At 52.4% G+C, this 17,377-nt stretch overlaps 1 protein-coding gene across 1 annotated transcript; it reads right to left on the bottom strand.

Annotated features, from left to right (window-relative positions):
* Positions 1-4,974: 4,974 nt before the first annotated feature.
* Positions 4,975-15,863, bottom strand: HAUS5 (HAUS augmin like complex subunit 5). Its single transcript, XM_024238296.3, has 19 exons — positions 15,688-15,863; positions 14,770-14,832; positions 14,662-14,694; positions 14,503-14,527; positions 13,415-13,520; positions 13,176-13,335; positions 11,370-11,439; positions 11,193-11,275; positions 10,652-10,709; positions 10,369-10,493; positions 10,101-10,164; positions 9,867-9,997; positions 9,519-9,681; positions 9,053-9,133; positions 8,807-8,952; positions 8,443-8,554; positions 8,239-8,371; positions 5,850-5,982; positions 4,975-5,709 (listed from the first exon to the last, which is right to left on the bottom strand). Exons 1-19 carry the CDS (start codon positions 15,783-15,785, stop codon positions 5,592-5,594), a joined length of 1,902 nt encoding a protein of 633 aa, XP_024094064.2. The 5' UTR covers positions 15,786-15,863; the 3' UTR covers positions 4,975-5,591.
* Positions 15,864-17,377: the final 1,514 nt, after the last annotated feature.

The following is a 17,377-nucleotide window of genomic DNA, read 5'->3' as shown; positions in this document are numbered from 1 at the left end:
CACGCGCGTCCGTGTGAAGAGACCACCAAGCAGGCTTTGTGTGAGCAACAAGGCTGTTTATTTCACCTGGGTGCAGGCGGGCTGACTCCGAAAAAGGAGTCAACAAAGGGTGGTGGGATTATCATTAGTTCTTACAGGTTTGGGATAGGCGTACAAAGTACATTCTCAAGGGCGGGGAGAATGTTACAAAGTACCTTCTTTTTTTTTTTTTTTTTTTTTTTTGAGACGGAGTCTCGCTCTGTCGCCCAGGCTGGATTGCAGTAGTGTGACCTCGGCTCACTGCAAGCTCCACCTCCTGGACTCAAGGGATTCTCCTGCCTCAGCTTCCCTAGTAGCTGGGATTACAGGTGTGTACTCCCACACCCGGCTAATTTTTGTATTTTTAGTAGAGGCGGGGTTTCACCATGTTGGCCAGGTTGGTCGCAAACTTATGATCTCAAGTGACCCACTCGCCTTGGCCTCCCAGAGTGCTGGGATTACAGGCATGAGCCACTGCGCATGGCCTTATACTTTTCTTATTTTTATATTTTTTTGCTGGAGTATGTTAAAGCAAATTCCAGACATCAACTCAGTCATAAATGCGCCATTATGTCTCCTTAACAGATAAGAACTATATATATATATATATATATTTTTTTTTTTTTTTTTTTTTTTTTTTTTTTTGAGACGGAGTCTTGCCCTGTCGCCCAGGCTGGAGTGCAGTGGCGCGATCTCGGCTCACTGCAAGCTCCACCTCCCGGGTTCACGCCATTCTCCTGCCTCAGCCTCCCGAGTAGCTGGGACTACAGGCGCCCGCTACCACGCCCGGCTAATTTTTTGTGTTTTTAGTAGAGACGGGGTTTCACCGTGTTAGCCAGGATGGTCTCGATCTCCTGACCTCGTGATCCGCCCGCCTCGGCCTCCCAAAGTGCTGGGATTACAGGCGTGAGCCAGCGCGTCCGGCCGATAAGAACCATTTTTAAAAAATACAATTAACGCTGGGCTCAGTGGCTCACACCTATAATCCCAGCACTCTGGGAGGTCGAGGTGGGCGGATCACCTGAGGTCAGGGGTTTGAGACCCGCCTGGCCAACATGGTGAAACCCTGTCTCTACTAAAAATACAAAAATTAGCCGGCCGTGGTGGCGTGCGCCTGTGATTCCAGCTACTTGGGAGGCTGAGGCAGGAGAATTGTTTGAACCCGGGAGACAGAGGTTGCAGTGAGCCGAGATCGCGTCACTGCACTCCAGCCTGGGCGATAGAGTGAAACTCAGTGTCAAGAAAAAAAATACCATTAACTACGCCATTATGAATACCATCAAATTAATTTCTTAGTATCATCTAACACCCAGACCGTGTTCAGTCTTCCTTGTCTCAAAAATGTCTTTATACAATAGTAGAATCGGGATCAAAACAAGGTCCAAATATTGCATTTGAATGTTTTTTTTTTTCCGTCAAAACTTAAATTTTTGCTTGCTCAGATGTTTACCAACAAGAAAAACTTAGAGGCCAGGCCAGGTGGCTCACACCTGTAATCCCAGCACTTTGGGAGGCCAAGGCGGGTGAATCACGAGGTCAGGAGTTCAAGACCAGCCTGGCCAACATGGTGAAACCCTGTCTCTACTAAAAATACAAACATTAGCTGGGCGTGGTGGCGAGCGCCTGTAATCCAAGCTACTTGGGAGGCTGAGGCAGGAGAATCGCTTGAACCCGGGAGGCGGAGGTTGCAGTGAGCCAAGATTGCACCACTGCACTCCAGCCCCAGCGACAGTGTGAGACACCGTGTCGAAAAAAAGAAAAAAGAAAAAGAAAAAAATTTAATTTTATTGGCTGCCTTGGTTTCTTGAAGCTGCAGTATGAATCAGTACAAATGAATACCTGCCTGCCTGCCATCTTTCTTTCCTTCCTTTCTCCCTTCTTCCCTCCCTCCCTTTCTTCTTTCTTTCTCCATTCCCACTTTTGCCTTCTCTTTATTGAAGAAACTGGATCATTTATCCTATAGGGTGTCACACATTTTGAACTTAACTAATTACATCCTTTTTGTTTCACTTGTTTCTGACTGCCTCCTGCCCCTTTCCCATATGCTTGTAGTGAGAGCTAAGGCTAGATGATATTTAGGTTTAATTTGGTAAAAGCACACTTCATAGATAATATTGTATGGTATCATATCCCTTGTATCCTATTGGATCCCATCAGAAGCACAAGATGTCTGGTTGCCTTCCTTGGGTGTCAGGATTGATCAGTGGTGTCATCCTGGTCTACCTATTTTAAGAAGCCCAATCAACCTTTCCCCTAATAGTTTTAGTAGCCCTTGATCATCATTACCTGTATCCATCACTAGATTAATTAATGGCAAATAGTGGTTTTTGAATTCTAGTATTTTCTCTTAAGTTATTAGTTGTGATTCTTCCATAAATAACCTCTTCATCAGAAATTTGGTTACTTAGGCCGGGCACAGTGGCTCACACCTATAATCCCAGCACTTTGGGAGGCTGAGGCGGGCAGATTACCTGAAGTCAGAAGTTCGAGACCAGCCTGGCCAACATGGCAAAACCCCGTCTCTAGTAAAAATACAAAAATTATCTGGGCATGGTGGTGCGCACCTGTAATCCCAACTACTCAGGAGGCTGAAGCACGAGAATCACTTGAACCCAGGAGGCGGAGGTTGCAGTGAGCCAAAATCTCACCATTGCACTCCAGCCTGGGCGACAGCACAAGACCCTGTCTCAAAAAAAAAAAAAAAAAAAAAAAGGTTACTTGTTCACATATAAGAAAAATAGAGAACATGCTTGATTCTTTTATTTTATATATAAAAAATTTTTCAAAATAATGAGTGGGTTCCTACTACTCTTCAAAGGTGCTTTCAATGAGGTATATGAGTATCAACATGAACTTACACATTCAGGCATATTTGATGTGCTTCAAACCACTGTGGTTCTTTTTGCTGCTCAACATGTCCCACCTTTGGCCAGTGACAGCCCTTCAGACTGGCTCCTGAGTTCCTTTGACTTGGCCACAGTAGTCTTGGAGGACTTCTTTGCTTCCTGGCACAAAATATCCTGGACACATTTTGCACATTTCTTGCCCCAGACCTGGAATCAGCTGTTTTCACAAGAGTCCCTGGTTCTTAGTCAGAAATGGCACTTAGAGACCACAGTCTGTACACTAGTGCTGCTCAGTGTTACTGGGGTGTCATTATATTTAGACCTTTTCAGGGGACTTAACTAGGGAAATACATATTTTTTAGAAAGAGAAAAATCATGACTTTATTCTGATATTTCCAATTCATATGAAAGACTACAGGGTGTTTACTTGAGTTTATATTTGTTATCTTTTTTCATTTACACTAAAAATCTTGGTCCCCAATGACGTTACATCACTACTTACTTGCTTTAGTATATAATTCAAAAAATATAAGGTAGAATCTCAAAAATTTAAATGGTCTATTTTATCAAAAATGCCAATGTTATTACTAACAATGTGACTACTGTATGAAGTTGAAGATTTTGTTGAGTTCAGTTGAAGGTGGGTGCTGGGAACTGTGATGAGGAGAGGAGGAGCAGACACACTAAGGACTGCATGGGAAAGCCAATGTGGAAAGGCTGGGAAACAGCAGCCAGGGGCAGGAGGAAAGCTGGGAGAGTAAAGGGACTCTGGAGGCCAAGAGAGGAGTTGTGTGAGAGATGGACAGCAAGGTTCAAGATCATAAAGCTGCCAAACTTCCAAATTTGAAAACTTACTGCAACACCAGTAAAACTACCATCTGTGCATGTTTTTCTTCTGGGGCCAAGCAAATTAAATCTAATGTTCACTTAGTTTGGGAAAAAAAATTTACTGAGACAGGGGAAACTGTAATCCCAGCAGGTGAAGATTTGGGAGGCAGAGGCGATAGAATCACTTGAGGCCAGGAGTTGGAGAGCAGCCTGGCCAACATGGTAAAGCTCCGACTCTACAAAAAATACAAATATTAGCCAGACATGGTGGTGGGTGCCTGTAATCCCAGCTATTCAGGAGGCTGAGACATGAGAATTGCCTGAATCCAGGAGGCAGAGGTTGCAGTGAGCTGAGTTTGTGCTACTGCACTTCAGCCTGGGAAACAGCCAGATTCTGTCTCAAAAAAAAGAAAGAAAAGAAAAGAGAAGAGAAAGAAGAGAAGAGAAGAGAAAAGAAAGAAAAAGAAAAAGCATCTAAGAGAATCCAGCCATTTCAGATATGGCAATGTGGTCGGGTGTGGTGGTTCATGCCTGTAATCCCAGCACTTTGGGAGGCCGAGGCAGGCAGATCACTTGAGGTCAGGAGTTCGAGACCAGTCTGGCCAACATGATGAAACCCTGTCCCTACTAAAAGTACAAAAATGAGCTGGGCGTGGTGGTGCGTACCTGTAATCCTAGGTACTGGGGAGGCTGAGGCATAAGAATGGCTTGAACCTGGGAGGCGGAGGTTGCAGTGAGCTGAGATCATGCCACTGCACTCCAACTTGGGCAACAGAATGAGACTCCATCTCAAAAAAAAAAAACCAAAAGAAAAGAACAGATATGACAATTGTCACAAGCCTTTCTATTAAGCTACTGTGGGAATGACACATGGAGAGTTAAATACAAAGCAGGTCTGGAGAGAGGCCAGATATAAACATGGAAATTTAGTGCATAAAAAGGTGGCATCTCAAAAGTGTAAGGCTTTTCTTTATAAATTGAGTAACCCACGCAGTGAAATGTACAGGCCTTAAGACTACAACTAGATGAGCTCTGACAAATCTCTACACCTGCGTCACCGCCGCTGCTCTCGACACAGTACATTCCCATCAGCTAGGACGTTTCTGTGTCTCCTCCTCAGTTGATCCCTGCCACCCACCTTCCCTCAGAGGCAACTGCCACTCTGACTGGGAATTTCAGTAAGTACTACTAGGATATATGTAAAATAAGACAAAATTGGATCCATGTGCTAGGATAAATTCCAAATGGCTGATTTACATGTAAAAAAAGAAACTATACAAACTAGAAGGCAATCTCATCTTTTAATACATTCCTTACCCCCAACCTATACTGTCCCCCTCAATGGCCCTTATTCCAGCACATCCTGGCTCAGGACCTTTGCATGTGCTGTTGCCTCGAGCTGCAAGCCCTTCCTCAGCCACCCTCGTTGCTCCTACTCACCCCTTGACGGAGTGCGACCTGGGCAGTGTGGCCCTCAATTCAAATCACACATCCCACCCCCTGCTGGATTTCCCACACAGCAGTTAACTTGCAGCATACTACATATATATTTTCCTTATCTTGTAAATTCTATCTCCCTGCCCTAGAACTCAACTTCTGGAAGACAGGGTTTTCTGTCTCTTTTGTTCAGTGTGGACTCCCCAGTGCCTAGAGGAGATGCTCAATTACTTTTTGCTGAGAATGAAAGTGATGAAGGGGTTTCAGGGGGTGCTTTAGCGGGATGAAAGGACAGGGGCCAGGAGCTGAGCGGGGCAGCAGAACAGCACATGAGGGGACTGCAGGTGCGGGTGGGGACGACTGCCGAGGAATCCTGGCGCTGCTTTCTTCCAAATGTCCTGGGGGAGGTGAGGTGTTGAGGTGAACAGTGTCAAGTTCTCGGCTTCCGTTTGAACCCTCTCTTCAGCTGCACAACTTCTGCAGGGCCCCCTGGGCCTGAACCCAGCGCAGCCGCCACTGGGGCAGGGATAGGCCCTGGCAGAGCTCCTCAGAGAGGGCGGCCTGGCCTGGCTGCTCCCACCTGGGGAAGGGCATGGAGTCAGAGGGAAGGACTGACCCTCCAGACCCTCCCCTCAAAATCATGGCCTGCCCCTTCTCACCAGGCCCCAACCTTGAGTCCTGACTTTTCTGTTTCCCACCCGCAGCACGTTCCCCTCTCACCAGTCCCCCACGATCCCCTGCAGCTCAGGGATTCGCTCCAGCGCCTGTTTCAGCAGCTTCTCCAGCCTCTTCAGAGCCTGCCCCAGGTTCTCTTTCTGTTGTTTTTCCTGGGATGCCTGGATCTGCAGCAGCTCTGAGGGTGAGAAAGCCAGGAGGCAGCTTTGAGTCCTCTGGCTCGCTGGTACCTTACAGCAATGGGTCCCCAATTCTCCAGTCCCCTAGTCTTGACCTCAGCAGCTCCCGCAAACCAATGATGAGTCTGTCTCCTTCTCTTCCCAGCCTGGAAGTCCCCTTCTGAGGGACTGCCCTTGAGATGAGGACCTGTCCCTCCTCCCAGGTCCTCATCTCAAGGGCAGTCCACCACTCCCGGCCCCGCCCAGGCCTCCTTCTGGATGCCTTCCTCCCTCCCCGTGAGAGCCCATCAATCTCCATGGCCTGTCCGCTCAGTCTCCTGAGCGTTTCTTCCTCTCCTCTGCTCCAGGCCTCAGTCTCCTGCTCTGGTTCACCCTCCGCACTACACCACAGTGATCTTCCTGAAGCCTAAATTTGATGCTCTCCCTCCTGTCTAGAACCCTCCAAGGTTCTCCAGTGCCCCCAAGGCAAAGCCCAAGCCCTTCAGCAGGTATTTGAGTTTCATGACGTGGCAAAGCCTGGCCGATTCCCAGGGCCCACAGTAGAGAGTATCTTTCCTCCTGGAGGCCCCTCCAACACTCTCGCCCCAAGGCTTCCTCCTCCGCCTGCTCTAGCTTCACCCTAGCGGTGCTTTCCTCTGGGACTGGGACTGGGCCTACCTCTCCATGTGCACAGAACAGGCCCAGCTCAGCAAGTGCAGATGAGCAGTGTAATCAGACAAGCTGGGCCTGAATCCTGACCCCATCCCATCCCTGCCCTGTGACCTTGATCACGACACTGGCTCTTTGTTCAGCTCCGTCTGCTGTCAGGTGGAATTACTGCGGCAGGGGACCGATGGGAGAATTCTGGGGATGGGACCCTTAGGGCTTGCTGAGAGGCTGAAGCTGGTGAGGGTGGGGGGATTAGGGAGATGGAGAAATTCAGGATGACTCCTGGGTTTCTGGGTGCAGCACTTGGATGAGGAGGGTGAGATAATTTAACAAGGGAGGAAACCAAGAAGAAGAGGAACAAAATTGTTTTTTGGAGTAGAGAGAACCAAGAGTTCCATGATAGATGTGTAAAGTTCAAGATGCCCATGATTACAAGAAATATAAAATTAGCTGGGCGTGGGGTGCATGCCTGTGGTCCCAGCTACTCAGGAGGCTGAGGCAGGAGGATGGCTTGAGCCCAGGAGGTTGAGGCTGCAGTAAGCTGGGATGGCACCACTGCACTCCAGCCTGGGTGACAGAATGTGACCTTGTCTCAAAAAAAACAAAAGCAAAAACAAAAAACACATGAAGTGGGCAGAGGGCACAGTGGGCAGAGGGCGTGGTAGGCAGAGGCTGAGGTGGGCAGAGGCCGTGCGGGGTCTGGGGCTGCTCTCATCGCTCCTCGTGGAGAAGTGGAGGGCAGGGAGCCCCAAACTCAGAGGCTTGAACACAGTCTCTTCCTCTAGTGCTGCTGGCACTGCCGGTTCATTTCTCATCAATTCTCCTCTTCCATGTATTTATCCTTTCATTCTTTACTCTTTACTTCCATCTGGGGAAACCCCTGGGGTGGGGCCCTTTCTCCTCACTCCCCAACAAGCCATCTGGGCTGGCACCTGGTAGACACCCAGTATTTGGTGAGTGAATCCAGGAATGAATGACTTCTCTGACCTTCAGTTTCCTCATCTGTAAACTGGGGGTCTTAAAAGTCCCTTTCCTCATTGTCATGACTCCAAGAGACTGTGTGTGTACACAGACAATAATGCTAATCACATTGGAGACGCAGGGTGCTTACTGCATAGCAGGCAGTGTTCAGTGCCCTGTGTGGGTCCCCTGCCTCAATCTGCCCAGCACCTCGGTAAGACATTGCTTTATGCTTACTCCACTGAGGAGGAAGCTAAGGCATGGGGAGGCCACACAGCTAGGAAGAGACAGGGCGGAGAGGATTCCTAGGCTTTGAACTGCTGAGATATACTATGTGACGGTGATGAATGAACACATGGAAAGTCGACGGGCAGTGTAGCCTAGTGGTTGGGAGCACAGACCCATTTCAGATCACCTGGATTCAAATTCCAGCTTTGCCATTTGGGCAACCTACTAACCTCTGTGTCTCAGTTCCCTTCTCTGTAGAATGGAGAGAATAGCAGCACTTACCTCATGGGACTGCTGTGCAGATAAAACAAGGGAGAATGTTTAAAGCCCTTAGCACACAGTGGGCACTGCGTAAACAATGGGGTTGCTGGTAGTGGGAATGGGTGGGGAGGCTGGATGGGGTGACAGGGCAGGCCTACCCTGGGTGGGAGGGCCTGGTGGCAGGCTGGTCTTCATGTGGAGTAGATCCCAACACCAGAGGCTCTGCTGGTCCTGCAGGAACAGAAGGTCCTGGCGAAGAGAGGCAGCCGCCGGCAGGAGCAGCTCCGAGGCCTAGATGAGGAGGGAACAACGGTTACCTGGGGTGGGGCTGGGGAGACAAGTCACAGGAGACAGGCACTCACCTTCCCTGGGGGCAGCCCCAGCTTGTGGCTCAGCGCTATGAAGCTGGAGCCCCTTGGGGACGCGGGGTGCAGCTGGTGGATGGATGGGAGGACCGTGGGCAGAGGCTTCAACCTAGGGGTGGGAGAAGTCTGGGTTGGGTGGGGACTGAGAGGAGGCCTTGGGTTCTGGAGGCTCTGGGGGCCCAGGAACTTCAAGGTGGGTCTGGGGACTAGGATGCCAAGACCAGGGCTGCTGACCCAAGGGTGAGGTCTGGCAGCCTGGGAACACTGGGGGTCTGGGGTTATCTTTTTTGAGGAGGTTCAGGGAGTGACAGTCACCCATGGCAGGGGATGCAGGACAGGGGTGGGGCGGCCCCAGTCTCACTCTCCCGGGCTGTGCCGCAGCAGTGTGCTCAACAGAATGTGGGGCAAATGCCGGATTTCCTCCTCCAGACAGCGCAGCAGCTCCCGGCTCTGCGGTGCCACTGCCTCAGATGTAGGGACCACCTTTCGCTGGACCAGAGCTAGCACCTGTGGGGAAGGGGAAGGATGGGTGGGGCATCCCAAGTCCACCCAGCCCCATCCTGGCAGATCCAGCCGTACCCAGACCTCACCCCAACTCCCATCTCACCTCCCCTGGACTCCGGCACAGGCGGGTCTTGCTGGCCGAGTTTCCCTTGATGAGCAGGCGGACCTGTTCCTGGGTCTCCTCCTGAGAAACCAGGATACCCTGAGACTCACTCCTCCCAGCTCCCAGCCTCAGTGTGTCTCTCTGCTTAGGTCCTGCTTCTGCCTGGGAGTCTCACCTGGGCTCTTGCCTAGGAAGCCCAGTTCTTAATTTTTAAGTGACAGCATTCTTTTAAGTGACAGCATCTTGCTCTGTCACCCAGGCTGGAGTGCAGTGGTGTGATCATACCTCACTTCAGCCTTGAACTCCTGGGCTCAGGAGATCCTCCCACCTCAGCCTCCCAAAGTGCTGGAACCACAGGCATGTGCGACCACACTGGGCTCAGGCCCAGTTCTTAGCCATAGTTTTCAAGCCTCTCCTCTGGCCCTCCACAAGGCCCTGCCACCTCTCCCTGGGCCTAGCCTCTCACCACCAGCTGGCGCCAGTGCAGGATCCGCTGCTGTTTGGCCTGTAGCTCCCTCAGCAGGAGCTGCCGATGCCCGGCTGCATCCTCCAGCTCCTGGCTCTGAGTGTGCAGGGCCTTGAGCTCCGTCCACAGGCCACAGCGCCGAAGCCCCAGTATCAGCACCTGCCTGCAGGGCAAACGGAGGAGAGCAAAGGAGAGAGGGGCGACTGAGCCACACAAGGGACCATAAACCAGGGAGAGAAACTGCAGGGAGGAGGCAGAGATAGGAGCCACAGGGGCTGAAAAAGTCCAATGGGCTGAGACACTCAGAAGCGAGACGGCCCAGAGGCCTCTGCTCGGGGATCCCCCCACCTCTCACTGGATCCCAGGACGCATCTCTCCACCTCCTCCACCAGGCCCTGGAGGCGCTGGGTCAAGACTTGCCGCTCCTTCAGGAGGGCGCTCCGCTGGGAGACCAGCACACCCACAGTCCGCCAGCCCTCCTGCAAGGGGGGTACAGAATCAGGGTACACCCAGGGCATGATCCACGGGTGAGGGGATTGAGGAAGTCTTGGAATGTGGTGGGGAGGCGAGCCCTGGGGTCACCTGGATGAGATGAACCATGGACGGCAGGGTCTGGCTGGAGTCTGACTGGTCCGGGGCCTGGGGTCTGGGGTGGGGGAAGAGCTGCTGAGGGAGCCGTGCTGTGGCCTTGCCTTGGTACTCGAGGGTGGCCAGTATCAGTCCTGCCACCCCACCAGGCAGTGGGTTTCAGTTCTACCCCATCAGCAGGTGGCTGGGCCAGGTCCTGAGGCTGTTCCAGCTCACCCACTCACGCGGCCTTCCCCAACTGTGGGAATACCCTGCCCCACACCTGGATATCTCTGTATCGCCAAGCCCATCCCCACTGCACAGGGACCGAATCTCTGCCTCCCGCTCTGCAGCCACGTGCTCCAAGGCAGCCAGGACGTGGCCTGGGGGGTGGTTTGTCAGCAGCGTCTAGGGGGAGGGAGGGTGAAGTCAGGGCAGGATTGGGGCAGGGCTGTGAGCTGAGACCCCATGGGAATAGGGCTGTCATCAAGAGTTAGGTCCTGGCACCCTAAGTTTTGATCATGGGGTGGGAGGGTGTGGCTTTCCTGAGACCCCTGCCCTCTCACCTCCACGGAGCTCAGCCACTGCTGGTAGGAAGTGCCAAAGTGGTCATCATGAGGGGTTCTGTGGGGTTGGGTAAGGGGATAGAGAATGTTACAAGACACGTCAGTTATCCTCTAGTTATCACCACCACCCTATAAGGTAGGGGCTGTCATCTTCCCTATGCCTGTTAGACTTGACTTCCCCAATTATACCAACCTGCTGGCCTTGGGGCCTTTACATGGGTTGTTCATCTGGGACACTCTCTGGACCCTTCACCCCAGCTAAGCCTCCTCACCAGAGAACCTCTCCCCTCTCTGCCTTCTTAGCTGGGAAAGGCACTGCCTCTGGGTGCCCAAAGCCTCTCAGGCCTCCTCACTCCCGCAACAGCTCTGACCACCTGGCTGTCACTGTTTGTGATGAGTCTGTCTCCTTCTATTCCCAGCCTGGAAGTCCCCTTCTACAGAACGTAGCCCAGAAGTTCAGTGTCTGAGGAATTAATAAATAAGAGACCCCCACTTAAAACCCAGGTTCTTTGCAGGGTCTCTGGGGGCTAGGGACACTCACGGGAGGCTGCCCCTCTTGGCCTGGGGAAGCAGGAGGTTCTGCAGGAACTGGGCCCGGAGGGTGCAGGCTGTTCGGACATCACGCTAGGGAGAAGAAGAGGAAGGGACCTGAGGGGGACCCTGGTGTCTGCCTAACTCCAGGCTCCCTGCCCCTTCTCCCACGACCGGGGACTCTTACCAGGACCACGGGCTCCAGGCCGAGAGCTGCCGATGTCAGGGATCCAAAGGTCACATCTACTTTGGCTTTCCTGGAGGGAGAAGTGCAGCTGGGGCTGGGGTCCCTGGGAGAACAGATGTCTGTGCCCCATCTCCTCTCACTGCCAGCAAGGCTGGTCAGAGGAATCACTAAGCCTAGATCTCGGGAGCTGTCTCCAGATTAGGCCACCGTCACCTCCCAGCTGGAATATTGCATTAGCCTCCCCACTGCTCTTGCTCCAAGAGACTGTTCACCACCCAGGAGTCAGTGATTCTGTTAAAACCGGAGGAAGATCATGTCCCTGCTCAGATCCCTCCAAAATAATGTGATGTTTCCCCAGCACATTCAGAATAACAACGGGCCCAGCGTGGTGGCTCATGCCTGTACCCCAGCGCTTTGGGAGGCTGAGGTGGGTGGATCACTTGAGGTCAGGAGTTCAAGGCCAGCATGGTGAAACCCCGTCTCTACTAAAAATACAAAAATTAGTCGAGCACAGTGGCATGCGCCTATAATCCCAGCTACTGGGGAGGCTGAGGCAGGAGAATTGCTTGAACCCCAGAGGCAGAGGTTGCAGTGAGCCGAGATCGTGCCACTGCACTCCAGCCTGGGCAACAGAGCCAGACTCTGTCTCAAAAAAACAAAACAAAACAAAACAAAAAAACAAAACCCAGAATAATAACAATGGTTAACAGGCACTTCTCTAAGCACTTTACATGATTTATTCCACCTAACAATCATGCCTACCCTATAAGCTTGGTATTAATATTATCCCCATTCCACAGATCTTAGAATCTGAGGCACATAGAAAGAAGTTAAATACCTTGCCCAAGGTCACCCAATTTTTTTTTTTTTTTTTTTAAACAGAGTTTTGCTCTTATCACCCAGGTGGAGTGCAGTGGTGCAATCTAGGCTCACTGGAACCTCCTTTTCCCGGGTTCAAGTGATTCTCCTGCCTCAGCTTCCTGAGTAGCTGGGACTACAGGCATGTGCCACCACACTCAACTAATTTTTGTATTTTTTAGTAGGGATGGGGTTTCACTATGTTGGCCAGGCTGGTCTCGAACTCCTGACCTCAAGTGATCCGCCTGCCTCGGCCTCCCAAAGTGCTGGGATTACAGGTGTGAGCCACCATGCTCAGCCTAAGGTCACCTAATTTTAAGTGGCCAAGCCAAGGCATGAACCAGTTTCAGAGTAAAATCGCAACGCATCATCCACAGTTCTCTGTCCACTCCTCCAACCTCACCTCCTCAGGTTCTCGGTCTTGCCTGAGAAACTCGAGCTGACATTGGCCTCCTGGCTGCTCTTCCTGCATGCTGAGCACACCACCTCTGCTCTTGCTATTCCTTCTCCACAGAAATTCCTCTTCCAACTCAATGTCGCCTCCTCAGAGGCCTTCACTGACCACCCTTGCTAGGGCAGCATCTCCCTCTCCCTTCTATGATAGGCTTTTCTTCACAGCACTCATCTCTACCAGAAATGATAGGGTCTGTTTGGTTCCTACTTTACTATCTGTCTTCTTTGTGTCACAGCGTAAGCTCCAGGAGGGCAGGGACTTGTTCTCTATTTGTGGCTGTTTCCCCAGGGCTGGTGTTCTAGGTATACAGGTGGTATCATTCTAGGCACTGAAAATACAGGTGACTGAGATGACAAAATCTCCTGGCCTCACGGACCTTCCATCCTAATGGTTCCAGAATTCTGGAACCCAAGAAGGGATCAGGGCAGAGCCCTGAGATCTCTAAGAGAATGTCTGGCCACCCCGCCTGGTGAGGGTGGGTCCCTGAGGCCCACCTCTCCATGTCCTGCAGGTGCCTCAATTGATTCTGCAGCCGCTGCATGGGATCTCGGAGCCTATGCTGCTGTCTTCGCATGGCCCCAGCTTGGGCCCGGAGGAGGAGAGCTCGACGCTGGGTGTCTTGAGTGTGCTGAAGTGCCTGCTCCATGGCCATGTCTGTGGGAGGAACAGGGGTGGCCATCAGCACCTTTCCCACCCCACATCCTGGTGCCTATCTTCTGGCCCCGTGACTCACCCTGAGCCTCAGTGTCTCGCTCCATCAGCTCCAGGCTCTGGTCGAGCTCCTGGATTTCTGCCCGCAGGCGGGTCACAGCAGCTTCCAGCTCTAACTTCCGACGGACCTGGGAGGATCAGATTCAGGATCAGATGCATGGTCTGATTGGGGCTCAGCCTGGCCTGTCTTTTGGGGGTACCAGGCTCCTCAACTGGTGGCAGAGGGTTTTTGCTCAGCAATTTCTGTGTCTGACACAGAAGCATTAGGGTACTGGCTCCCTCCTTCCTCCTAGGATTGTCTTACCCACACTTCCAGCCTGTTTCCTGTCTGTGCTGGTGACAACCACATCTTTGTTCCAGTACTGATCTCTTCCTGGAGCCCTGCACCTAGAAGTCCTAAGGCCTCCTGGAAGCCTCCCCTTAGGTGTCATATGAGCCCCTTGCACCCACTGGGTCCCAAACTGGCCTCAGCATCTCTCCCATACCTGTTCCTTCATCTCTTCTCACCAGCTTTGATGCCACATATCCATGTCCCACCTCTCCGCGCCTAGCTAATTAATGCTCTTTATTTATTTATTTTTTTTTTGAGACACAGTCTCGCTCTACTGCCCAGGCTAGAGTGCAGTGGTGTGATCTCAGCTCACTGCAACCTCTGCCTCCCAGGTTCAAGCGATTCTCCTGCCTCAGCCTCCCAAGTAGCTAGGATTACAGGCATGTGCCACCACGCCTAGCTAATTTTTTATTTTTATTAGAGACAGGGTTTCACCATGTTGGCCAGGCTGGTCTCGAACTCCTGACCTCAGGTGATCCGCCTCCCAAACCACATCTTTGTCCCAGTACTGATCTCTTCCCGGAGCCCTCAGGTGATCTCATCACCTGAGATGAGGCCTCAGGTGAGCCTCCCAAAGTGCTGGGATTACAGGTGTGAGCCACTGTGCCTGGCTGAGCTAATGCTGTCTCCACTGGACTTTAAGCCCTATGAGGATGGGGATCAGGGCTGTCTTGTGACCCATTGTCCCCAGCATCACCCAGCACCTGGTTGGGCTTAGAGCAGAAGATCTACAAGTCATTTTTTGGATGAAAGAGAATCTTGTAGCATATGCTTCTCACCTGTGGACTGTCCTGGTGGCCATACCTAGGAAAACAAGGCCAGAGTCAGTGGATGAGTGGGGCTTCCAGGGGGAAGGGCAACAGGTGTGATGCTGTGGTGGGGACAGGGCTAAATGGGAGTGGGGAAGATAGGAGGGGACAGCTTTAAGAAGCAGTTACCAGAGTAGGTTTCCCCGGATCTTCTTCACAGTCCTACAGTGCAGAGGCAGAAAGAGGAGTTACTATGGGCCTCACCTGTGCTCCCTCCCCTGCTCTAGCCCAGCTTACCTCTGACTGTGCACATGCTGCAAGATGTAGGCCCAGATGTCAGCCCCTTGGCCCAGACACAGCCTGTGGGGACAGTGTGTAAGCATATGCCTGGGGCAGCACACAGGGTGTGGGATCCTCATTCCTGAGGTGATGGTGGTAGGGAGTCTTTACTAGGGAGTTCTCACTTCTTGGGGAGGGAAGGCCCAAACTTTTTTTTGCTTTTTTTTTTTTTTTTTTTTTAAGAGACAGTCTCGCTCTGTCTCCCAGGCTGGAGTGCAGTGGTATGATCATAGCTCCCTGCAGCCTCAACCTCCTGGGCTCATGCGATCCTCCCACCTCAGCCTCCAGAGTAGCTAGGACTACAGGCAGGCACCACTACACCCGGCTAATTGGTAGAACATTTTTTTTTGTAGGGATTGGATGTTTGCACTAAATGTGGTGGTATTCTCATTCCCTGGGAAGGCGGGTGGGGGGGGGGGCGCGGGAGGGGCGGGTGCTCCCTTTCTCCTGGGAGAGGGTTATCCAGTCACATCCAGAGGTGGAGGTGGGGGATGTACTGCCAGGAAGTGCCATCTCATGACCAGATGTGGGGCATCACTCCTACAGATTCAGCCCCCGATGGGGTGGCCACGGCTAACTCCTGAATGTCCTTCTTGGTTAGGGTAAGGGTAGGGAGGGGAGGTGCTGCGGGGACAGCCTCACCCTGGAGATCCTATTTCCATAAGGAGAGAGGTCTTCGCTAACTCGTGGAGGATCCTCACCAGTGCTAGGGACCTCACTCTGGGGAGCCTCCCAGGGTAGGGAGCCCTCAGTAACTAAGGTCACTCTCGATGGGGAATTGGGGGGGGGGTCGAGTCCTCAATGAGGGGTGGAGTTCTCACTCCCGGAGACTCAATCTCCAGGGTGGGGAGTCCTCACTCCAGGAGCGGTCCTCACCTGCGTAGCGTCGATTCCGGGGCCCGGGCCGCTACGGGTACCCCCATCTCTTCGACCGCCCAGCAACCCAGTTCCCGCGCTTCATGCGCTAGCTCCATGACAGCGCCGCAGAGGCGCCACCGCCTCCCTTAGCTTCTTCAATTGTGGCGCCCGCCTCTGACGTCACGGGCGCGCCAACAGTGACGTCATCTGTTGCCAGGCAGACACAGGACTCGGGCGCGCATAGTAATCTTAGCGCGGTCAAGCTGGGTCTTGCAGCGCTCACTCTTCCGACGCGGGTCTCCTTGAGTGGAAATGAAAAGGGCGTGGAGAGACGGCGGCCCCGCCCGCCTTCCCTCGTTCTCCCGCTTACTACCAGCTAACCCGAAAGGGGAAAAACAGCCCTTGATGCTTCCCTTTATTTTCTTTTTCTCCTTTTAATTAAACATTTTTATTTTAATAGAGATGGGATCTCACTTGTTGCCCGGGCTAGTCTCAGCTTCTGGGCTTTTGAACTCCTGGGCTCAAGCGATCCTCCCGCCTCGGCCTCCCGAAGTGTTGGGATTACAGGCGTGAGCCACCGCGCCCTCCCGCTTTGTTTTCTTGACAAAATGGGACTTGCGATGAGATCCTGGACTTACTGCTCTTTGATTTCAGAAACAGGTGTCCCATGTCTGAGTGGAGCGTAGGGGCAGAGAGCATGACCCTAACATTTCCCTCGCATGCATTTTCCCATTCATTCGTGCTTACCATTCCATAAACTCAGGGAGCTGACCCTGTGCTGGGTGATGCTGGGGACACCATGGTGACCACGACAGCCCTGGTCTCTATTGTACGGAGCTCACAGTTGAGTGGGGAGACAGACACACCACCAGGTAGGGGTGGTAAAAATAAGCAGCAGGGGTGGGTCAATTTGGGACACAGCAGGTGTGAGAGGTCTGCGGGATGCCCCAGAAAGCAGTAGGGCTGGAGTTCTGGATAGCCCACTGGGCCAGGACAGAGAGCTGGATGTGCTGTGGGCATCAGTATGAGACCCAGAGCAGAGGAAGACAGGCCCTGAGGAATGGCAGCATTTAGGGACCTTTCACTCAACGTATTTGCCTAGGCCACCACTTTGTCCTTGGTGTCTGGTTCAGAGCTTGGCTTTCGAACTAGTTGTTGAATTAGGCCGGGCATGGTGGCTCACGTCTGTAATCCCAGCACTGGGGAGGCTGAGGTGGACGAATCATTTGAGGTCAGGAGTTCGAGACCAGCCTGGCCAACATGGTGAAACCCTGTGTCTACTAAAAATACAAAAATTAGCTAGGCATGGTGGCTTGCGCCTGTAGTCCCAGCTACTCAGGAGGCTGAGGCAGGAGAATCGCTTGAACCCAGGAGATAGAGGTTGCAGTGAGCGGAGGTCACGCCACTGCATTCCAGCCTGGGTGACACAGCAAGACTCTGTCTCAAAAATAAATAAATAAATAAATAGTTTTTGAGTCAGCAAGTGGGGGAAAGATGGTGGGGTGAGACTAGAGCTGGGTACCCAGGGAGGAGGCTGGAGCAGGATGAGGGGTGGAGGGTGAGGACAGTGCCGGGCCAGAGTGGGGCTGTGGGGCAGGGAGGAGGAGGCCGAGTAAATGGGTCATAAGTTTGATGGACTGCAGGGAGGGAGGGGATTCAGGCTGACACTCAGGGCTCTGGCCTGGGGATTGGATGGGGTGGACTTTGA

Source organism: Pongo abelii, chromosome 20 (genome assembly GCF_028885655.2).
Source record: "Pongo abelii isolate AG06213 chromosome 20, NHGRI_mPonAbe1-v2.0_pri, whole genome shotgun sequence".
Classification (NCBI taxonomy): Eukaryota; Metazoa; Chordata; class Mammalia; order Primates; family Hominidae; genus Pongo; species Pongo abelii.
Note: the sequence above shows the minus strand (reverse complement) of the source record. Positions and strands in the feature narration are given on the sequence as shown.